Source organism: Dipodomys spectabilis, unplaced genomic scaffold, assembly GCF_019054845.1.
Source record: "Dipodomys spectabilis isolate Male_0828 unplaced genomic scaffold, ASM1905484v1 ptg000231l, whole genome shotgun sequence".
NCBI classification, from domain to species: Eukaryota; Metazoa; Chordata; class Mammalia; order Rodentia; family Heteromyidae; genus Dipodomys; species Dipodomys spectabilis.
Window position 1 is genome coordinate 1,610,402 of NW_024870908.1, and position 21,614 is coordinate 1,632,015.

Sequence of the window (21,614 nt, forward strand, 5' to 3'; positions counted from 1 at the left end):
AACAAGCAAAACTCAAAAGAGATTTTCTTGGAAATGGTGCTGTGGGTCAAAGTGATGAGAGTACTAGCTTCTAGTGAAAAAAACTCAGGCCCTACAACCAACCAAAAAAAAAATCCCTTGTAAAACAGAACAATGTTGGTTTAACAGCATTACTCTCCTGAATGAACATGAATTCATCTATAAGCTGGATAGTCATAATTCTTGAAAGGTGGAGTTAGTGAACATGGTTAGAAAATCAAGGAAAGCGTTCATCTGGCAACTGCATGCATGCATCTGGCAACCTTTGGATCCTTTATCAAAGGTTGTTAGATGGATTAGAGCTCATTAGAAATTTGTGGCCATACTTAAAACACACTGAGACAGAGTCAACCTATCTGCAGCCGGCAGCTCCCACGTGGAATAGATTTATTCATTTATTTTTTGTCCATTGTAGGGCCTGAACTCTGGGCCTGGGCGCTGTCCCTCAGCTCTTCAGCTCAAGGCTAGCACTTACCACTTGAGCTATAGCGCCACTTCCGGCTTTTTCTGCTTATGTGGTGCTGAGGAATCGAACCCAGGGCCTCATGCATGCAAGGCAAGCGCTCTACCACTGAGCCACCTTCCCAGCCTGGAATAGCAGATTTTTGAGGGACTGTTGTATGTGCTGCCCTGGACACCTAGGGCAGGTTAAAGGGAGCTGACAAGACTTAAGGGCTGACAAGACTTCACGTGTGTGGAAGCGTCATCCCAGAATGAATCACACTAACATTTGTGTCACGCAGTGAGTAGCCATGCAAGGCAGATGGGATGAAATGAGAAAGGGACAGTGCAATCCCACGGCACAGGCTGGACGAAGCTGGGCAAGCATGGCCTGACTATGAGAAGAGGGGTGGGCTGGCGCTGGTGTGTGCACTGCCCACAGGAGGGTGCGCGCAGGGCACGGGTGCAGGAGCTCTGCCTTCCGCGGAACACACTATAGCATGGCGGCTGTGGCCCCTTGGGAGGGTCCTGAAATGGACACTCCAGGAATATGGAGAGCTAAGTACCAACAGTCAAGACGCCAAAATGAGAGGTTCTTGAAAAGTGCTTTCATTAAATCGTTGACCATCTCATCACAAGGTCTACTTTCTCTCTGTTCTGTGCCACAAAGGAAAGAACAGCCAACAGGGATGAGATCTTCCACTCTGTGACCTGGCCAGCAGAACTGACACTGCACTGGCTCTTGAGGTAGAAGATGTGGTATGTGAAGATAAGTTAATAATGCATATGTACCAAAGTTAACAAACTGTATCAAAATGTTATGGCTCTTCTGTATGCACATTTCAGAGATGACCTAAAGCAACCGAAGGTTTATGACGTGTTGAGTTTCTCCATGGATTTCTAAATACAGCCTTTGAATTCTTATATATTCGGCATGTCTTCCATTTAGATAGTCTACAATGTCTTCCATTTAGCTCTAGTCATTTCATCTCTACTTGGAGTGGAGAAGAGCGAATGCTAGCTAGGCCATTCCTTTATTTGCATCCTCGCAGGGGTGGGAAGGGGCGGGCAGGGAAGTGGCGAGGGCAACAGGGCGGAGGGAGGCCGCGACCTGCTGTCTCAGACCAGGTACCCCAGAGAGAGCTGGGGATGGCCTCGTAGGACTCATGGCTCCTTGTCGGGGTTTGGAGAGTTTTGAGATTTTGGAGGCTACAGAATTTAAGAGCCTCATTACCTGCACCATCCTGTGTTGTCATCCGGTAAAATTCATTGGATGTCTTAAAACTCACACTTGCCTGAGCAGCCAAGTGTGAGTATGTGCCCATGTATGAGCGTGGTTAGAGCCTCCAGTTGTGGCAATGCTCACAGGGGCAAAATGCTTCCAGCATGTTCCTGCTCAGGCTGGTTCTGAACTGGATCCAAAGATCACAGCTTCCTGAGTAGCTGGGACTACAGGTGTGAGCCACCTACCCGGCTTTAGATGCGGTTTGAAGTGAGTATAGTTAAGTCCAACCTGACACAGGTGGAAGGCACTGAAGCTGGAGGAAACGTGCGCAGAGCTGGTCAGGAGGCTCCTCCTGGGGTCAGCAGACCATGTGGATGGCAAGGGGGAACACTGGGTATGTGGGAGAGTGCAGGACGTGTGGACACCCTCACACAGCTCAATTCAGAAGTGGGGCTCAGCAGCCGGGCCTGGACACTGACCAGACAGAAATGCTGGGAGGAAGGAGCCCGGGCTTTGCAGAAGCGCCTGGAGGATGGGAGGCGAGCCCTGCGCAGCTGGCTGGCTGGGCAGCCTTCACAGGACCACGGGGCCTCCCCCCTGGGGCCACCAGGGCCCACGCTCAGGTCCTTGGCCTCCCCGCGGTGGGCCCCGGGCCTGGGTAGGGCGTGTGGATGAACTCGAACAGCTGGCGGGCGTTGCCTGCGTGGCCCAGGATGGCGGCCAGCCGCTCCTGTGGGAGGGCGGCCAGCTCGGCGAGGCTGTGCACCTGTCGCATGAGCGAGCGGCAGTTCTTGGCGCTCACCCCCGGCATCCGCATCAGGAAGTCCTGTGGCCCCGGGTTGTAGCGCTCCGAGTCGGGCAGCGGCTCCGAGTCAGCGCTGATTGCGGCGGCGGCGGCCGCGTCGGGCTGGGCCCGGCCCCGTTTCAGCTCCTCCAGGAGCTCGGCCGCGGCGTGCGGGGACGGGCACCAGAGCAGCCGCAACCGCGGGAAGTGCAGCGTGAGCAGCACCAGCCGGGAGCCCACGTCCGGGAGCAGCGGGCCGGGCCTGCGCGCATCCAGCTCCACCAGCAGCAGTGGGCGGCGGTAGTAGCGCGCCATGGCCTGGCACTGCGCGTAGAGCCGCCCGCTGCCCAGCGAGGCCGCCAGGTCACCCATGCTCTTGCGCTCCACGCACAGCTCCGGGCTCAGCACGTAGTCACCCACCGCCAGGGTCACCGGCTCCAGGTCCAGGCCGCGCCGGTGCAGCAGCGCGGGCAGCTCGCTGCGGAACTCGCGCAGGTCCACCACCACGCGGGCCGCCTCGGTGCCCGGCTCCTGGCCACCTGCAGGGAGGACGCCGCGTCACCGTCCACTACCACTGAGGCCCGGGCCGGGACCCGGGGACCAGGGACCAGAAGCCGGGAACGGGGGAGCCGGAGGCCCAGGCCACGGGGCCGGGGATACAGGTCAGCGTGCAGAATGACTCCACACTTCATGCCGTTGCTGCTCTGGTGTTACACGCACATCCCAGAACGTTTTAGTGTTATCAGTATTTAGAATTATTGGTTATATTGTTAATACTATTGAGGCTTGAACTCAGGGTCTCTAGCTGGACAGGCAGGCACTCCACCCCTCGAGCCAAGCCTCCTTTTTCTACTGGCTGTTTGGGAAGTAGGGGCTTGCCATACGCCCAGGCCAGCCTGAGCTGTGACCCTCCTACTTGAGCTTCCCCTGGGGCTGGAATCACAGGTGTGCACCACTGTGCCCAGCCAATGGCGGAACCAGTCTTGTGAATTTCTTTTTGCCCAAGTTGGCCTCAAACCGTGATCCCACCCGGCCCCCTTCCAGCCCCTCAATGAAGCAATAGAACACAAGTCCCTGTAAAGCTGTGTCTGCAACTCCCTTCAGGGGACAGAACACCTGCGTGGCAGAGGCTGTGTGTGGCTAAGGGCAGAGCTGGGGTTGGAGCTGGGGACCAGACACATTCTCCCACCATTTCTGTTTTGAGGTGTGCGGTGCAAATCGCAGCCACCCTGACAGATGGCAGTGATAACCCTGCAGGACTCACCAGCTCTGCGAGTGTCGATGGCATCGCCCATGGACGCTTGGCCTCGCATCAGGTCCAGGTTGCTTTCATCTCTGCCTTCTCTTTCTTCAGGGACAACCATGCTAGCCTTTTCCCTAGGGGAGGAAACAGGTTAACACTTCCTGAACCTTACTCTTAAAAAAAAAATTCTAATGCCTAAAATGATCTATTCAACAGAAGCACTTATATTAGTTGTGGTGGTCCAGGAAGCATAAACAGGAGGATCAAGGTCCAGGACTGCCCAGTTCTTACTCAAAAAGTCTGACTATTTTAAAATAACAACAGTGGAGGTCCTGCCCTGTAGTGGTGTGAGCATCTGAAACCAATCCCTGCCCGTGGGACCTCAGCATCTTCACCTGCACAATGGGGATTGTCATCGGCAAGGGGGTCTGCAGTGCCCCGCCCACAAAGGTGAGCTACGCTTATACTGGTAATCCCAACCTGATCATCTGGGATCATCGCTGCAGGGAGTGAGTCAGCTTCTGAGAAAAGGCAACTCCACCAAGCCAGGTGTTGGTAGCTTACCACTGTAATCCTAACTACTAAGAAGGCTGAGACCGGAGGCTAAAGGTCTGAAGTCAGCCCTGGCAGGAAGGTCTGTGAGATTCTTATTGCCAATTAACCAGCAAAAAACTGGAAGCAGAGCTGTGGCTTATGTGGTAGAGCTCCAGCCTTAAGCGGAAAAGCTCAGGGACAGAACCCAGGCCCTGAGTTTAAGCCCCAGCACTGACACAAAAAAGTAAAACAAAAGTAACTCCACAGATTCTACCTGGACAGTGAAATTCTCTAACTAGTAAATCAAATTTGTCTTCTGGCTTCATAATTTATTCCCAGTGATTCACACTAAAAATTCTGATTCCCATTCCCACTTAACCTAAATTCTCTACTGTTACTATAGTATTTCCTATGATTTTTTTTTTTTTTTTGGTATGGGTATGTGTGGGAAGGGGTGGACAAGAGACAGTGTCTCACTATAGCCCAGGCTAGCTTTGAACTTGTGATCTTCCTGCCTGCCCAGTGCTGAGATTTTCAATGAACAGCTCGTGTAACAGTGTTATAGGAAAGAGGCACTGTGTTGGGAGTCACATACATGGATGCCTGTGTAAGTCCTCTCTTGTGATTAAATGTCCAAACAATGAAACCACAAAGACTCTCAGCCCTTTCCTGGAAAAGCGGGGTCTGCAGTGGGGCTTAGCACTCGTTTTTTCTATCCAGGAGCATTTCATCATCAGTGGCCAGCTGTAATGTTTTCTCTTGTCAGCTGTAATCAGCCGATCTGTAGCCGAGCTAAACAATCCTGCGTCGAATCATTCCTTTCTGGTTAAATATAACACTGCCTTTGTTCTTACCACATCACCCATGGAGGTCTTGGCAAAAGCGCATGATCTTATTCTCACATTCAATTTTCTTCTAAGTACAGCCATGATGCAAATGGTCTTCTGGTAATGTAACCTTTTTTTTTTTTAAAACACCTATCAAATTCCCCCAAGTTTTCTGGGAAAGTAAATATCTTAAGATTCTAAATAGTGTAACCATCTGATCTATCCTTTTTTCTTTCTTTTTTTTCCTCCTTTGGCACAGTGGGGGATTGAACATTGGGTCTTGTACTTTATGGAAGATCTTGTTTATAATAGAGAGGCAATTGCTACGCAAGAGTTCAGAAAAAAAAAATCCTAGTTCTTATGCTCATAATAAGCAGGGCTTACCCACAGTGAGCCCGGATGTGTAGAAATCATAAACCAGGAACAGTGTGGGGGTGCCAGGACCTTACCTCTGCTTGGTGAGGGCTGTGGTGCTCTTACCACCTGCTTGGTCACTGCCCTCAACCCCCCACCCCGCCACGGCAGTCTGGTAGTCCAGTCCTATCAGCCAGAGAAGCCTGAGGCCTTCAGCATAGCAGTCTGTCCTGCTGACTACCTCATTACCTGATAAGTTTTTCAAAGGCTTCCTTTTCTTTCCGAAGGGTGGTGAGGTAGCGCTGCTCCTCCGTGGAACCCCCATATATAAGGAAGTAAACCCTGAAAGGTAAGGCAACTCTTAAGCGTGCAGAAGCACAATGGTTCTATCCCTGAAGGGATCAGCAGAGCACCTGAAGTCAGCCACACAGAGCGTATCTGCTGCAGAGTGAAAGGCTGTCCACCACACACTCCTTCCTAGCAGGCTGCGGAAAACCCGCGGTCACAGGCAGAGAGTTCAGGCCAAAACCAGAAAATAACGAGGGGAGAATGAGATTCTTTCCTCATCATTATGGACAAATAAAACACTTGCAAAACCTTAGAAGACTTCTCTTTTGTCTCTGCCCTTCTGCCAATCACTTAACAAGTTGGACAGGAGGTCCAAAGATGAGTTTATCAAATTCCTGTTAGTGAAAAACTGAATCCATGACCTTTGTCTTTACAATGATGTTTTATCCATATCTTAACATAATGGGGCCATCACACATTTTACCTACGTACACAGATTAGATTTCCATCCAGTATCTCAAAAAATAATTTGGCAATGTTTTCTTCTGACAAAAAAAAAAAAAAAAAGCATGCTTTGTGGCTAGGAGCTCAATTCAGCACTAGCACCTTTGTGGTGGCTTTCCTATCAGAGGTATTTCCTTTCTTAAATTGTGTCTTTATTTTCTGATACTTTGTAAAGAGCAGACAGGGAGAAGAGCACTGTGTGATGAGTTCAGATACATCTGCTCACCCAGATGTGCCACATCTGTTTCCTACAGTGAGTGGTTTGACCCCAGGCCCCTTCTGCTCCTGACATTCTGATTCAGAATTGGGTATTACTGTCGACATGATTCATGAGCTATCTCCAAGGCTGCCCCACCAAGTATGAAAGCTGTACTTGGCTTTGACTGCCAGCTTCTGCCCATCATCACTGCTGACCCGGACCCCATTCAGCTCTAGGTCCAAAGGATGCATTCGTTTCAACAGCTACAAGATTCTTTTGGCCCTGCTTTTGGTTCCAGCTGAGTTTAGGATATTAATCCTTCTGTTTATTTCTCTCAGATAACTGGACAGCGAGAACACCATATTCTCTGAGCGCTGTTTTCTCATCTGATATTTTCAGTAGATTTCTCATCTGGTTTCTTGGCACTCAAGGAGGCTGGGTACAGTAATTCCCCCAAACTCTTCAGTTCTATGCAGACGCAATTTAGAGTCACTTCTCAGTTTATAAGGAAGACATTTTAGAAGGCTAAGTTATCTGTACAGATATGCTAACTTTTAGAAGGGCTGGGGATTGTAAGGAGGCTCTCGGTGTTGGGCTTTGTGACACCATCTGCAGGGGCTCAGGCGGTTTCAGAAGCCTGTGTCCCAACCACGCTGCCTGAGGGTGGGAACTGCGGCCCGGCCTGGCCTCACAGGCCTCGACTCCCGGGTCCGGCCTCGCCTCTCGCCGCTGCCCCTCTCCCCCCACGCCCCCTTACCTCCCAGGTCTCCCCAACCCCCAGCCTCGCCCCACCGGCCTCCCTGACCCCCGGACTTGCCTCATGGGCCTCCCCGGCCGGCTGGCCCGGTAGACCTCGAGCTGGCGGACGAAGGCGAGCTCGGCGTCGTAGAGGACCACGTAGCGGGGCTCCAGCTCGTGCAGCGTCCGCGTCAGCGCGTAGGGGTCGCCGCAGCCCAGCAGCGGGTGCAGCACCGCCAGCGGCTCGCGGAGGACCCCGTAGGCCTCGTCCGACCTCGGGCTCGGGTCCGCGGCCTCCGGGCGCTCCTCGGCCCCGCGCTGGGCCTCCGCCTCCTCCCCGCTGCCGCTGCTCTCGGGGCCCGGCCGGGCCGCGCTGCCCGCCGCCGTCGGGGCCGGCCCGCGCCGCTTCCTCCGCGCCGCCCGCTCTCCCGCGGGGGCCGGGCCCCGCTTGGGCGGGCCCCTGGGTCTCTTGCCCGATTTCGGATTTCTCTTTGAACCGCCCGCCTTCCCGAACTCCGTCCACACTGCCTCGGCCTTGCCGTCCTTCTCGAAGGTTCTCCGGAAGAGCTGCAGCAGGAAGGCCTGGGCGCCCGACGCCAGGTAGCCGCGCAGCTGGGCGCAGGTGCGGTCGTCAGCGGCGCAGATCAGCACCTGCCCTGGGGGACAGGACACGCTGGGGCGCCGGCTCGGCCCTTCTCCTGCCTGTCGGCCCCCCCCCCCCCCGCCCTTCCCTCGCTCCTGGGGCCCCCATCTCCCCCCCCCCCCTGTCCTTCCCTCGCTCCTGGGGCCCCCACCTCCCCCCCCCGCCTGTCCTTCCCTCGCTCCTGGGGCCCCATCTCCCCCCCCCCCCGCCTGTCCTTCCCTCACTCCTGGGGCCCCCATCTCCCCCCCCACGCCTGTCCTTCCCTCGCTCCTGGGCCCCCATCTCCCCACCCCCCACGCCTGTCCTTCCCTCGCTCCTGGGGCCCCCATCTCCCCCCCCAGCCTGTCCTTCCCTCGCTCCTGGGGCCCCCATCTCCCCCCCCACGCCTGTCCTTCCCTCGCTCCTGGGCCCCCATCTCCCCCCCCACGCCTGTCCTTCCCTCACTCCTGGGGCCCCCATCTGCCCCAGCCTGTCCTTTCCTCGCTCCTGGGGCCCCCATCTCCCCCAGCCTGTCCTTCCCTCGCTCCTGGGGCCGCCATCCCCCCCCCCCCCCCCGTCCTTCCCTCACTCCTGGGGCCCCATCTGCCCGAGCCTGTCCTCCTGCCCCTGTGAGAGCCCTCAGCCCCCACGCATCGCATGGGCCTCCCACAGGATTAGGAAGCTTGGGAAGCTCGGGTCAGGACGACTCAGTCTTGCACAAGCAAAGCCACTACAGAATCTCTTTACAACTAATTAGCTCTTTTTAATTAATACCTTTCCAGAGGATTTTATACTCTAGAATAAATTCCAAATGGATTAATGAAATGTGAAATATTAAATCATATAGAAGAACTGACTAATCTCCATGCCCCAGATGGAGATAATTGACTAGTGCAGCACAGAGAAGATTCTCTCTAAACAGTGGCTCTGTAAGAATAAAAAAACAGCATTTGATTCTCTAACAACTATAATAAATGCTATTATCTTTACTATGTAATAAACAGATTCAAGCTGTGGACATAGTCTAAGTTGTCCAAGGCAACTAAGAGAATTCATTAAATCAGAAAATTTTGAGCAGACTAATTCTTAAAGAAATCTGAAATACCTTCTCCAATGGAATTAACAGAGTTGTTGAATATATGTGTAAATTATGTGTACTGATACACAAATGCACAGAATCTTCAGTCATGGCTATGTGAAAGAGAAGAACTCTGAGCTGAGGACAGAAACTGGAACACCTACTAGCTTATTCTTAGGTATTCCAGATTTGAAGCCTGGTGAGAGCATTAGGGGAATCGTCACATGGAGGTCCTGAGGTGCCAACCAGTGAAGACCCTGCTGCATGAGCATACAATGAGTCAGCTTGGTGAAAATCTCATCCAATGGCCGGAGCTGCGTTTGCCATTGGCATCTCTGTGCTCACTGTGATTTACTTGGCTACCTTTTATCAACAAAAATAGTGAGATGCTACTTAAGAGCTAAGCAAGTTAAGATTTGGTGCAAAGATTCTGAAACTGCTTGTCATTGCCTCCATCTTCCTACCTGGGCCTCCCAGGGCCTCGCTCTCCTTATTTTCTGCTTCGATCTCTTTCAGCACTTCCGAAAGGGCTTCCCACTTGGGATTGCTTTCAAGCACCAGTTCCTTCTTTGTTTCTGTATAGAAATAACAGTACTTCATTTCACGTGACGACAGCTGCCCACACACTCTTCCCAATGTTTTAGTACAGCAGGAAACACCATCACTCCATACAGCCACTTTTTTTGAGCTTTCTTCTTTATAATGCTACATAGACTCTGCCTTCTTGAACAGGCCTCTGTATGTTGTACCTAACCAACATGACCGGAGGCTGTGGTGCCCTAACACAGAAGAGATGGCTTTGTGTCAGGGTCCCTGTGATGCCACATCGAAGCAGCTATGCAAATTAAGCAACCAGCACTGGGTAATGGTGCTTTAAATGATTTCACAACCCTGAATATGGATAAAAGCTGACAACAACCAAGATGATTTCTGTAAATGCTCCAATGCACCATTAAGTTTTTTTTTTTTTTTTGTGCTGGTACTAGGGTTTGATCAGGGCCTGGGCACTGTCCTTGCTTTTTTTTTTTTTTGGCTGGTCGTGGGGCTTGAACTCTGGGCCTGGGCGCTGTCCTTCAGCTCTTCAGCTCAAGGCGAGCGCTCTACCACTTGAGCTACAGCGCCACTTCCGGTTTTCTGGTGGTTTATTGGAGATAGGAGTCTCACGGTCTCTCCTGCCGGCTGGCTTTGAACCACGATCCTCAGATCTCAGCCTCCTGAGTAGCTAGGATTACAGGCGTGAGCCACCAGCGCCCGGCTTGTCCTTGCTTTTTTTGCTCAAGGCTGGTGCTCTAACAATTGAGCCACAGATCCACTTCTGACTTTTTGGTAATTAGAGATAAGAGTCTTATATCCTTTCCTGCCCTGGCTGGCTTTGTACTATGATCCTCAACCTCACCACCCTGAGTAACTAAGATTACAGACATGAGCCACCAGTGCCCAACTTACATTAAGTTTTAAGATAGACCTTTGATTAAACTAAGCAGAAGGCAAGGACTGAGCCACCCCTTACCTGGAGATATTTGATAGCTGTTAGACAGACGTTGGGCTAAAATCCACAGTTGCCCCATTCTAGTCTCAGCCCTACAAATTCAAAGGGATGATGATGTTCTACTAAGACTTAAGTGCCCAAATATTAATGATCTGGGAGCTATGTCAAAGCATTTGTAGGCAGAGATAAGAACATTCATGACTGATAGCACGCATTACATGAACCCATGGCAGAAGGTGGTTTAAGTTATAATTTGGTAAGTGTTCCCATGCAGAATAGGTGAAGACACATTTAGAGACTTGAGCATATAGGATACCTTGACCTTCTTTATTCTCCATTTTCTCAGACTTTTTGCCTTTTTTGCTCATTTTGGAGTCTGGAATATTATAAACCCTGGCTCGGGCATTTACAAACATTGAAGTACTGGAGTCAAGAAACAGCCAACCTAATACGAGTAGCAGAAAAAACAAGGCTTCAGTTAATATTTAATTACTAAACACTTTGGCAGACACGTGACCTCTGCACCCAACAGCCTACCGCCATCTTGCTTTCCTACCACCCTGCCTTACTTCCTCTTACAGTTTGTGGCCTCTGTCACTGGCAGACTACTGGTTATCAAAGTGTGACCTATGGGCTTCTGGGGGGCCCCCAAGATTATTTTTTGGGGGGGATGCGAAGTTGTAGTTTTATCTCTCAATAATACTGTTTTTCCACTATGCTGACACTTCCATCGATGGCCCAGTGGTGGGAAACACCATTGGTGCCTTTGCATGAATTATGGCAGGAGCAGACAAGGGAACTAGCTGTTGATGAATTGTTTACTGTCATGTATTTGTAGCTGGAAAAGCAGGAAAAATGATTGGTTGTATTAAAATCTTGACCCTAGGGGCCAAGGATCCTGTGAAAGAGTCAGGGAGGGATATCCAGTTTGTTGGAAATAAGATCGCAGCCAGTTGAATATGTATATTTTCTTAAGTTTTCTTTTTTTTTTTTTTTTGTCGGTCGTGGGGCCTGAACTCTGGGCCTGGGTGCTGTCCCTGAGTTCTTCAGTTCAAGGCTAGCACTCTACCACTTGAGCCACAGCGTCACTTCCACAGCTTTCTCTGCTTATGTGGTGCTGAGGAATTGAACTCAGGGCCTCATGCATGCGAGGCAAGCACTCTACCACTGAGCCACATTCCCAGCCCCATTTTCTTCAGTTTTCAACCCTTGCTGTTTCTTTGGGGGGGAAAAATGAACCTTAAAGTTCTAACAGTGAAACTTCCAGAGCACAGCCTATGTCTACATTGGAGATGGTCTATTTGCAGTCTTTTTTCAACATTGCCTGGAAGGGATATGAATATTTGTTATTATACGGAACAGAAGTTAAGTAGGTGGCAACATTAGCTATCAAGAAAACCTACTGGTTGTGCAAGGAAGCTGAGCTGTAATCGGGATCTTGGCTTGTAACTCAGCCGAAGACGACCCTCCCCACACCTGCCTGCTCCCCACCTAACCCTAATCCTGTCAGCTCTTATATACTTAGGAATTTTTCTCTCTTACCTGAATTCTGACCAAAAGCCTTTTCCGTGGCTCTCAGAGATTCCAGAAGGTTAAGAAAGGTGACGCAGTCGTACTGGCAGAGGTACAGCAGCAAGGTCCGGAGTATCTTCAGGTCCTGGACCAAGGACTTTGTCTTGGCTCCAAGCTGGTGCCACAAAGGGTCCAGGTAATGGCGGATTGTCTACAATGAGAATAAAACTTATTACAGTAAAAAAAAAAATCCCCAAATATTATTCCATAAGGAAGTGGCTACAAAATTGCAGTTCATCAAATTCCAGTGATGTCTAACTTTTCAAATACACTCTCATTGCTATAATCTTTGCCGTTAAATGGAGCCAAGCTGCCTCTTTTCATATTGGCATCACTGAGAGGACAGCAGGCCTGATCCAAGCAGTGACTTGGTTTTATAAGCAGAAGCAGCACTGGCACACAGCATCTCATTTAACAGAGTCAGTGGTGAGCAGGAGTGACACTGGATGAGCATAGAACATATCGTCTAAAACAGGACAATTGTAAAAAATGAAATGAGACACTACTACTGTTCACGCCAGGGCAAGGAGAAGCTGGGGCTGTCTGAGACAAACTGGGACATATAATTGAGAAGATTTGTGGAAAGTTAATTAAAAAAAAAAATAAGATGCAAGCCATGGTTCCATTTAGATGTAATCACTGAAAGAAAATCTAAAATGATTCTTTGACTTTTACTGGCCCAAAGAATGACAAAGGAGATCTAGTGTAAAAAATTTTAAGCTACATTTTGTTTTCCTAGGGACATACATTCTATTAAAAGAATGTAAGCTTATTTTTTTAATCCTCATGCATTAAACCAAAACATGCTTTAAACTGGAGGAACAGAAAATATGAAGTTAATTCTTTGAATCAGATAAATGAAAAGTTAACTTTTTCCTCTGTGTAATTGGCATGCATTTTCCCCAGTTATATAAATTGACTTAGAGTTTAAGATAGTAACATGTCCCATATATATAAAATATACATTATCTATATCATACACTACAGAATTATATTATATATTATACTTGCAACATGTTATACAGACCAAATATTATATAACACACTACACATGTTATACATATTATATAAAATATTACACATATCATATAAAATTAGAACCAAATTGGTTTGAACTGGTCTTACCACTTTCTCAATGAAGAATGTACTATAAGACAGAGCAAGTTTTCATTACTTAGTAATGAAACTTGTCCAACTTATTCTTATTGTGAATTCCTGTACAATGATGAAGCACTCTTATATACAACTCTTCTACCTGTAGCCCCCCACATGCTGTCATTTCAGAGCAACAGTGTTACTTGTCCTCTGTTGTTTCATGGGAGAGAGGCCCACTCACTGCAGTCTAACTGAGAAGCTGGACTCGTGCTTTCTTGCCAAGCCACGTCTGTCATCGTCAGTTATTACTTTCCAGTAAACCAAAGCAGCTATATACTTTCAGTCACCTTCAATGTAACTCTAAGACTGCAGCAAATGCCTGCTAAAAACACTGCAGATATTAAAATAACTTGCCTTTTTCCTTTGCCATTAGTGGGGCTTAAACTCAGGGCTTACGTACTGTCCCTTAGCTTTTTCACTCAAGATGGGCACTCTACCATTGAGTAATAATACCTGGACGTCTGGATTTTTGGTGGTTAATTGGTGATAAGAATCTCATGGGTGCCAGCTATAACTCGCATCTTTACAATGTATCCAACTGTGCTTAAAAAAGGAAAATAAGGTACCTTGTCAAAAGGCTTCCCGATAGCATTTTCTAAAGACAAGTCTTCCACTTCCAGTGATGGGTTGTGGCATTTCAGCTCCTTCAGACAGGCGTTTAAAATGTCCAGGATGGCTGTCTGGATGGCCCGCATGGCAGGTGTCATGGCAACATGAATTTCCACCACTTCTGGTTTGTGCTGCTCTAAAAACGAGTTGACTGCCACGTGGAACCTAAAGAGACAAAGTTTTCCATGTCTCTGGAACCTTCTCAGCCCTGTGTTTTCAGTTCTGGTTTAAAACGCTTTTGAATGTTTGCAAATGCAGTTAAGAAACAATAAGAGCTAGGTGCTGGTGACTCACGCCTGTAATCCTAGCTACTCAGGAGGCTGAGATCTGAGGATCGCAGTTCAAAGCCAGCCCGGGGAGTAAAGTCTGTGAGACTCTTATCTCCAATAAACCACTAGAAAACCAGAAGTAATGCTGTAGCTCAAGCTGTAGAGCACTTGCCTTGAGCTAAAGAGCTCAGGGACAGCGCCCAAGCCCAGAGTTCAAGCCCCACAACTGACAAAAAAAGAAAAAAAAAGAAAAAAAAGGTGTACAGAGCATCTGGACCTGTGTGAACCCAATGTCTGTCATTCATACAGGCAGGGCCACATCCGAGCCCCGAGTAGACCATCTCAGGGACACAGTCACCTCACTGTTTTCCTACTGTCTGCTGTCTGTCTTTTGCAAAGCAGAGCACTGGGTCAGACCCTGAGGCTAAAAGCCCAGTGTTCACTGTCTGACTCTAGAGAAGTTTACTCCCCTCCAAAAAATGCTTCAACTACCACTCTTGGTCCAGGGTTTAGACTCCTGGGGCTTGTATTCTGGCTTGGCTTTCTTGTTCAATGCTGGCCTTCTACCATCTGAACTATGCCTCTTCTTCTGGCTCTTTGGTGGGTAATTGGAGATAGTGTCTTGGAAAGTGAGGGATGGGGTGACATGGTCCAAAAAGAAATGTACTATTACCTGACTTATGTACATCAACTTCATAATAACAACATAAAAAAAAAAAAAAGAGTTTCTTGGTTTTGTCTGCCTGGGCTTGCTTTGTATCTTGATACTCAGATCTCAGCTCCTTGAGTAGTTTAGAGTTATAAGCATGAGCCACCAGCATCTGGCTACTCAGCATAAAGTACACTTTTTATCAGGACACATACAGTTACAAAAATGTTAGAAAATTGAGGGGATGGGAAGGTGGCTCAGTGGTAGAGCACTTGCCTTGCATGCCTGAGGCCCTGGGTTCGATTTCTCAGCACCACATAAGCAAAAAGAAAAACAGCCAGAAGTAGCGCTATGGCTCAAGTGGTAGAGTGCTAGCCTTGAGCTGAAGAGCTGAGGGACAGCGCCCAGGCCCAGAGTTCAGGCACCATGACCGGATCCAAAAAAAAAAAAAAAAAGTTAGAAAATTGAAACCTTGTATTTAGAGGTTCACCCAAATTCTTTTTTTTTTTTTTTTGCTTATGTGGTGCTGGGGAATCGAACCCAGGGCCTCATGCATGCAAGGCAAGCATTCTACCACTGAGCCACCTTCCCAGCCCCTCACCCAAATTCTTTAAATTCCCTGAGTAATATTTAATAAGGTAAGTGGAAGTCTTGGTTAGTAAATCTGCAATTCTCTTATGGCTGTTGTGTTGCTGGGCCTCAAGATCTCTGGGTTTGCCCAGAAGCACAAGAAATACCGAGGCTTGGGGCTGGGAAGGTGGCTCAGTGGTAGAGCGCTTGCCTTGCATTCCTGAGGCCCTGGGTTCGATTGCTCAGCACCACAAGAGCAAAAAGAAAAAAGCCAGAAGTGGCGCTGTGGCTCAAGTGGTAGAGCGCTAGCCTTGAGCTGAAGAGCTGAGGGACAGCGCCCAGGCCCAGAGTTCAGGCCCCAAGACCGGACCCCCCCCCCAAAAAAAAAAAATAGCGAGGCTTTGCAGACTGGATGGGCCACTGGAAAATTAACTCCCAAATCTGTACTTTCAAAAGCATCACAGACTGACATGTTCGCATGCATCTGCTGGGCATCGATCGGGTGCACCGATGGCAACAGTCAACCCTCATTCTGTTACACAGGCAGTTTAGAGCCTCTCACAAGACTGTGTCTCACATGGTGTGGCTTACCTTGGCCACAGATACAGCTTCCTCACAAAAAGGTTTCTCATCACTCTCTCCACGTGACAAAAGCCGGTGTCGAAGGCGATGGCATTGTCCGTGAACGCTTTGATGAAACCGCGCTTGTTTTTCTGGCGGAAGAGGCGCAGGATGAAGGCTTCTTGACATGACTCGATGATTCGGTGGGCTCGGTACACCAGGATGCCTGGGGGCGGGCAGGATGGAAACTGCACACACAGGCATGGCACCTGCACACCCGTGCCTGGCCCCTCACTCTCGGCTTTCTGGAATGCCTGCAGGTGCCTCTCTAGTCTGAGGATGCAGCTGTAAACAAATCCTTGTGGAACTTCCGGCCAACAGTATTATGGGTAAAGTACTTAGTGTGTTCCAAGGGCCAAGAGAAAGAGGGGCCATGAAGGTCAGAAGGCTGGTTCTGAATTTTTTCTTTTGGGTGGGGGTTGGGGGGAGATTACTTGTCTTGGGGCTTAAACTCAGGGCCTGGGTATTGTCCATTAGCTTTTTTTGCTCAAGGCTGGCTCTCTATCCCGTGAGGTACAGCTCCATTTCTAACTTTTTGGTGATTAATTGAAGATAAAGAGTCTCACAGACTCTGGCTTCAAATCATGATCTTCAGATCTCAGCCTCCTAAAGTGAGGTGTGAGCCACTGGTGCCCAGCTCAAGGCTATGGTTCTTTTAGAACCTGGCAGAAGGAGAATCAAGTGGATTCTCCAGGTGCTGGGCTGGGTACTCTCATAGTCTGGGTACTTCATTTACTCCTGATTAATTCTACCGTAGCTAAATCATTATGAGAGCAAGTGACCCTGAGCAAGGTCACCACAAATGAGATCCAGGACTTTAGATGTTCTCAGTCGTGATCTTTCTACACGATCTTTGTAAAAGCAAATACTACTAGCAGGTTGGGATTTGGAGGGGGGCCGGGGAAGGCAATTTGGGTCCCGAAGAAACCTCTTTGTATCTGCATGCTCCCATGCTGTGACTACCTGTGTGTGTCCACCAGGCCGTGGAAGGGCACGGTCACCAGCTGCCCCTGGGCCTCGCTGCCAGGCGTCACCTCACCCACTCTCCGTTTATGGAGACAGCGAGGCACAGAGGAATTAAGAAATTGCAGAAGACAAGGGCAAGGCGCATGCAAACAAGGCCAGTGGAACTCAGCAGCTCACTCCTAACCCCATGCCCTTCCTGCTGAAGAAGAGCCCTTAGGAATGCAACACTTGGGGAATGGATATAGGGCCAAGTTCTAGCAACTGGGGATACAAATCGAATACCTAACTGTCTCTAAAAATGTGTGCAGGGTGTTCTGTTTTCTCTGGACATCAGGGTCAGCTTCTGCTGGCCTGGTCTGCGTAGCTCTCCAAGCTCTCCCTGCTGAGGTATTCTGCAATGATACGAATGGTGACAGCGTACTAGTGGGAAGAGAGCTAGGGCTGGGGGTCAGGTGTCCTGTGGTCAGTCCTGGTAGAGGAATGTGGCTGGATGATGAGAAAGTTCTCTCTCATCATGAAGGGGCAGTGGGGCCAGGCCCAGCTTCATGGATGGCTAGGACCTGAGGAGAACTATAGCGGGACTAGCAATGAGGCATATGGCTCTCCACTCCATGAGGTTGTGCTTGGGCTGAAAGCCAGGCCAGCACTGACATCTAGTGGTCATTTAGAGACATGTTAAACCAAGTGTTAAAATCTAAACACTAAACCAAGCTCATGAGCCAACAGCCAACATAGCAGACAATAACGGTGCATCCAGATGATCTGGTTATAAATGGTCATTTTTTGTTAGTATTTATTAAGTTTGCCATGTATCCAGCACTATGATAAGTATTTTAGGTTATTTCATTTAATTCTTAAGAGGCACGGCTTTTCTGATTGAAGATTTAAGAATGTAGCATTAGGCAGGCCCAGTGGCTCACACCTGTAATCCTACTTCTCAGTACACTGAGATCTGACTTAGAAGCCATCCTGGGCAGGAATGTCTATGAGACTCTGATCTCCAATCAACTACCAAAAAGACAGACAGAGCAAAAAGCAGTAGAGCACTAGCCTTGAGAGAAAGAGATAAGGGGCAGCACCTAGTTCGAGCCCAGTACTAGTGCACATACACACAAATAACAATGTATGTAGCATTCAAAGTCAGGCAGATCTGGATACAAGGTCCATGCATGATAAATGCTGCAGAAGAATAACAGTTTTTCTTCAGACATTTTGCCATGAACCACTCAAGAGTGTGTATTCGTACATGCATTCACTAATCATTTCCTAAGTTCTTGTCAGCTCGGGCAGTGTGACCGATACAGCGGGGAGGGTGCTTACCCAGCCTGCAGTTTCCCTGCCTTTCAGGTCACTGACCTCCATCCAGTAGGCATCTGTTGGCCCCTAGGTACTGGCTACTCAGCTTGGGATGACCAAGCCCTTCTCTGTGCTAGGGAAGCTTATTAATGAGCAAGACCGATCAACTAACAGCAAGCAAGACACAGTCTTCTGAGCGTGCTGACCGGGGTGGACGCCTAAACTGGCTCTGGGGAAACCAGGAGAGATGTCCAGGAGGCCACACCCTGGTGAAAATAAATTCCTTTTCTGTATTAACTGTTCTTACAATAAAAACCTTTCTCACAAAAGAACCAAGCAGCTACTGGGTTTGATGTCATATTATGGGAAGAGTTTATTCACACAGAGGACAGCCAAACGTGTTTGAAAATATGTAAAGATGATTCTTAGATCCTAGCTAAGTTCTAAAAGCAGATGCCAGAAACCACAAGCATTCACAGAGCTTAAACACAGGGAAGAAGGAAAGAGTGGATCTTACACACACAGTAAAGTGCCACATGAACATGTCAGCTGGCAACAGACCATGTACCTGATGCTGGTCCCATGCATTGTAACAGAGTTGGCAAATACTCATGTCCTAGTGGATGAGGCGTCATGCACATGCACGGGAGCACGCTGCTGTCACGGGAAAGCAAAACACCAACTGTGCACAGCACAGGACACTTGATGACCCTTATTAGCGCCTATGTCCTGCTTTATGTCTTTACTGTACCACGCATCCTTCTTCATTTATTATTTTATTTTTGTGCTGGTACCGGGGCTTGAACCCAGGGCCTTATGCTCTTGCTTGGCTTTCCTCACTCAAAGCTGGAGCTCTACCATGTGAACTACACCTCTAGTCTAGCATTTTGCCAGTCAGTATTGGAGATGGGGGTCTCTAGAACTTTTTCTCCCCCCCCCCCCCCAATGGCTTTGGATCATGATCTTCAGGTCTCAGTCTGGGAGACCTGGGAGACTCAGGTGTGAGCAACCTGGCTACATTTCCCTACTTTACACTGTACTCCTTCCTCTTCTCACACAACACAGCAGTTAACCCAGTGAGGTCCCAGATATTTCCTGAGCATCTACGTATTGAGCCACCACCTAGATGCCCAACCTTGAACTCAAATATTCAATGGTACCCACTGGTTTTCTAGCTTAGTTTAGCCGAGGGAACAGAGAGATACAAAATAAAAGCACACACATTGATGAACAAAGAGGATTTCAGATTCTTACCTGTTATTAAATCTGAAGGTATTCTGTCCGTCAAGAAATCGACTACAAGTATTCGACTTGTGGCAAATATGACCCCTCCTCGTGTGTACACCTCGTAGCGACTGTTGCTCGTGATTTCGTTGGTTACGCGGCAAGGGAGATGTTTGGTTCCTTCTAATTTCAGCTGATTGATAAAATACTCCTAAAGCAAATCCAACTTGTGAGGGGGCTGCTGGACACGAGCAGCTTATAACAAGCCATGGGCCTTTAAAAGGAACTTAGTAACCCATACACAAAGTTACTACTCTGTAGGGCTCAGCCAGTCAGTTTTGCACCTCCCTAGGGCTTTCGTTTGATTTTGTTCTGGGGTTTATGTAGAAAGATAACTGCATTTCCACCATTATTAGCACTTTGGCAACAAGAATTATTTTTGGTGGTACTAGGGTTCGAACTCAAGGCCTTGTTCTTGCTAGGAAGGTGCTATACCACTTGAGGCGTACTTCCAGTCGTTTTTGCTTTTAGTTTGAGAATAGGTGCTCACTTTTTTTTGCCTTAGTATATGCGGTGCCGGAGGCCCCAGACTGAGGAGGCCCAGGAGCGTCAAATAGTGCCCGTCTCTGCCCTCCAGAAGTTTGTGGTCAGGCTTCCAAGCAGACATTTTCCTCCTGGCCACCTCCTCCATCTACAGGACCATTCTATCTGTCCCGCCAGGCTGGGTTACAGCCTCGGCACCCCAAGACAGGTGCTTTCCCCATCTTTCTCCTAACTCATTTCCAGCACGGGTCAGCTTCCAGTTCCCCTCCCTCCCGCCCCTGCTCTTCTCTAACGGGGTGACCCAACCTCAGCCCCTCCCGTCCACACTTCCCATCCCGACCTTCTTCTGTCCCCCCCCCCCGACTCACCCTCAAACCTCCACCTCGGGACTCCCCAATTATTCCTATTGGTTTCTCCTTCAGACTTCTTCCCTCCCTTGGAGGTGAACCGAATCGTTTCCTCCTCAAGGTAGCCCAGTGTCCGCCCAGGGTCCGAGATCTGCCTCCCTGGGAACCCCTTCTCAAGTGCCCCCCCCTCGATTGGGGCCCCGCATCTCCTCAGAGTCCCTCCAACCTGTCTCGGGCCTGGCGTGCGTCCCTCGTGCGCGGCCCCCGCCCCGCGCCTTCTCAGGCGCCCCGCCAGCCCCGCGCCCCAGTCCCCGCCCCACCCCGCACCGCGGGGTCCCCCCCCCCCCCCGCCCGCCCCGCACCTCCTCGGCGGGCTGCGTGTTGAGCACCAGCACCAAGCAGGCCGGGTGGCAGTGCAGCCGGAGGAAATGGTAGAGCAGCCGGTCCGCGCCGAGGCCGCGGGCGCACACCACCAGCCCGTCCGTGTCGAGCAGCTCCAGCACCAGCTGCCGCTCGTACTCCAGCAGCGGCGCCATGGACGTCGGTTGGGCCCGCAAATCCGCTGCCATGGGCCGCGCTTCCGGGCCACGGCCCGGCGCCAGGCGGAAAAGGCCGAGCGGAGCCGAAGGGAGCCGAGTCCGGGAGGGGGCGGAGCCTAAGGGAGCCGAGTCCGGGAGGGGGCGGAGCCTAAGGGAGCTGAGGCCAGGAGGGGGCGGAGCCGAAGGGAGCCGAGTCCGGGAGGGGGCGGAGCCTAAGGGAGCCGAGTCCGGGAGGGGGCGGAGCCTAAGGGAGCTGAGGCCAGGAGGGGGCGGAGCCGAAGGCAGCCGAGTCTGGGAGGGGGCGGAGCCGTAGGTAGCCGAGGCCAGGAGGGGGCGGAGCCGTAGGGAGCCGAGGCCAAGTGGGGGCGGAGCCTAAGGGAGTCGATCCGGGATGGGGCGGAGCCGAAGGGAGGAGCCGAGTCCGGGAGGGGGTGGAGTCGAAGGGAGCCTAGTCCGAGAGGGGTCGAAGCCTAAAGGGAGCCGAGTCTGGGAGGGGACGGAGCCGAGACTGGGGGAGGCGGAGCCAAAGGGAGCCGAACCAAGGGGAGGCGGAGCCGAAAGAGCCGAATCTCGGAGGGGGCGGAGCCGAAGGGAGCCTACTCGGGGAGGGGGCGGAGCCGAGTTCAGGAGGAGGCGGAGCCTAAGGGAACCGAGTCCGGGAGGGGGCGGTGCCGGGGAGGGGGCGGGGCGACGAGGTTCTCTCAGGTGCGGCTTCCAGGCCTCGGCCTCCTCGTTCGGCCTCCCCTGGCCGCCCAGGCCTAGCATAGGAGGACAATGAAAAGGAAACCTGACGAGTTTCGGCCTCCAACACAGTTAAAAAGCTAATTGCCAGCTTTCCAGGCTGAAGTCAACAGCATCTTTTTCCTAGGCTGAGGTATCTTGTTTTTGTTTTTGTTTATTTATTTATCTT

The 21,614-nt window shown here is 50.3% G+C and overlaps 1 protein-coding gene across 1 annotated transcript; it reads right to left on the minus strand.

The window, feature by feature from the left end:
• Nucleotides 1-608: 608 nt before the first annotated feature.
• Ercc4 (ERCC excision repair 4, endonuclease catalytic subunit) lies at nucleotides 609-20,752 on the minus strand. Its single transcript, XM_042698422.1, has 11 exons — nucleotides 20,528-20,752; nucleotides 19,306-19,486; nucleotides 15,760-15,955; nucleotides 13,638-13,845; nucleotides 11,887-12,067; nucleotides 10,661-10,789; nucleotides 9,320-9,430; nucleotides 7,235-7,811; nucleotides 5,676-5,768; nucleotides 3,733-3,845; nucleotides 609-3,007 (listed from the first exon to the last, which is right to left on the minus strand). Exons 1-11 carry the CDS (start codon nucleotides 20,732-20,734, stop codon nucleotides 2,304-2,306), a joined length of 2,700 nt encoding a protein of 899 aa, XP_042554356.1. The 5' UTR covers nucleotides 20,735-20,752; the 3' UTR covers nucleotides 609-2,303.
• Nucleotides 20,753-21,614: the final 862 nt, after the last annotated feature.

What these genes read in the sequence shown, in the direction of transcription:
- Ercc4 (XM_042698422.1), bottom strand. Translation starts at nt 20,734, where the DNA reads ATGGCAGCGGATTTGCGGGCCCAACCGACGTCCATGGCGCCGCTGCTG. An exon ending in TCGGGAAGCCTTTTGACAAG is followed by an intron (nt 12,068 to 13,637) that starts GTACCTTATTTT and finishes TTCTCATTGTAG; the next exon opens with ACAATCCGCCATTACCTGGA. An exon ending in GGAGAATAAAGAAGGTCAAG is followed by an intron (nt 9,431 to 10,660) that starts GTATCCTATATG and finishes ATTTCTATACAG; the next exon opens with AAACAAAGAAGGAACTGGTG.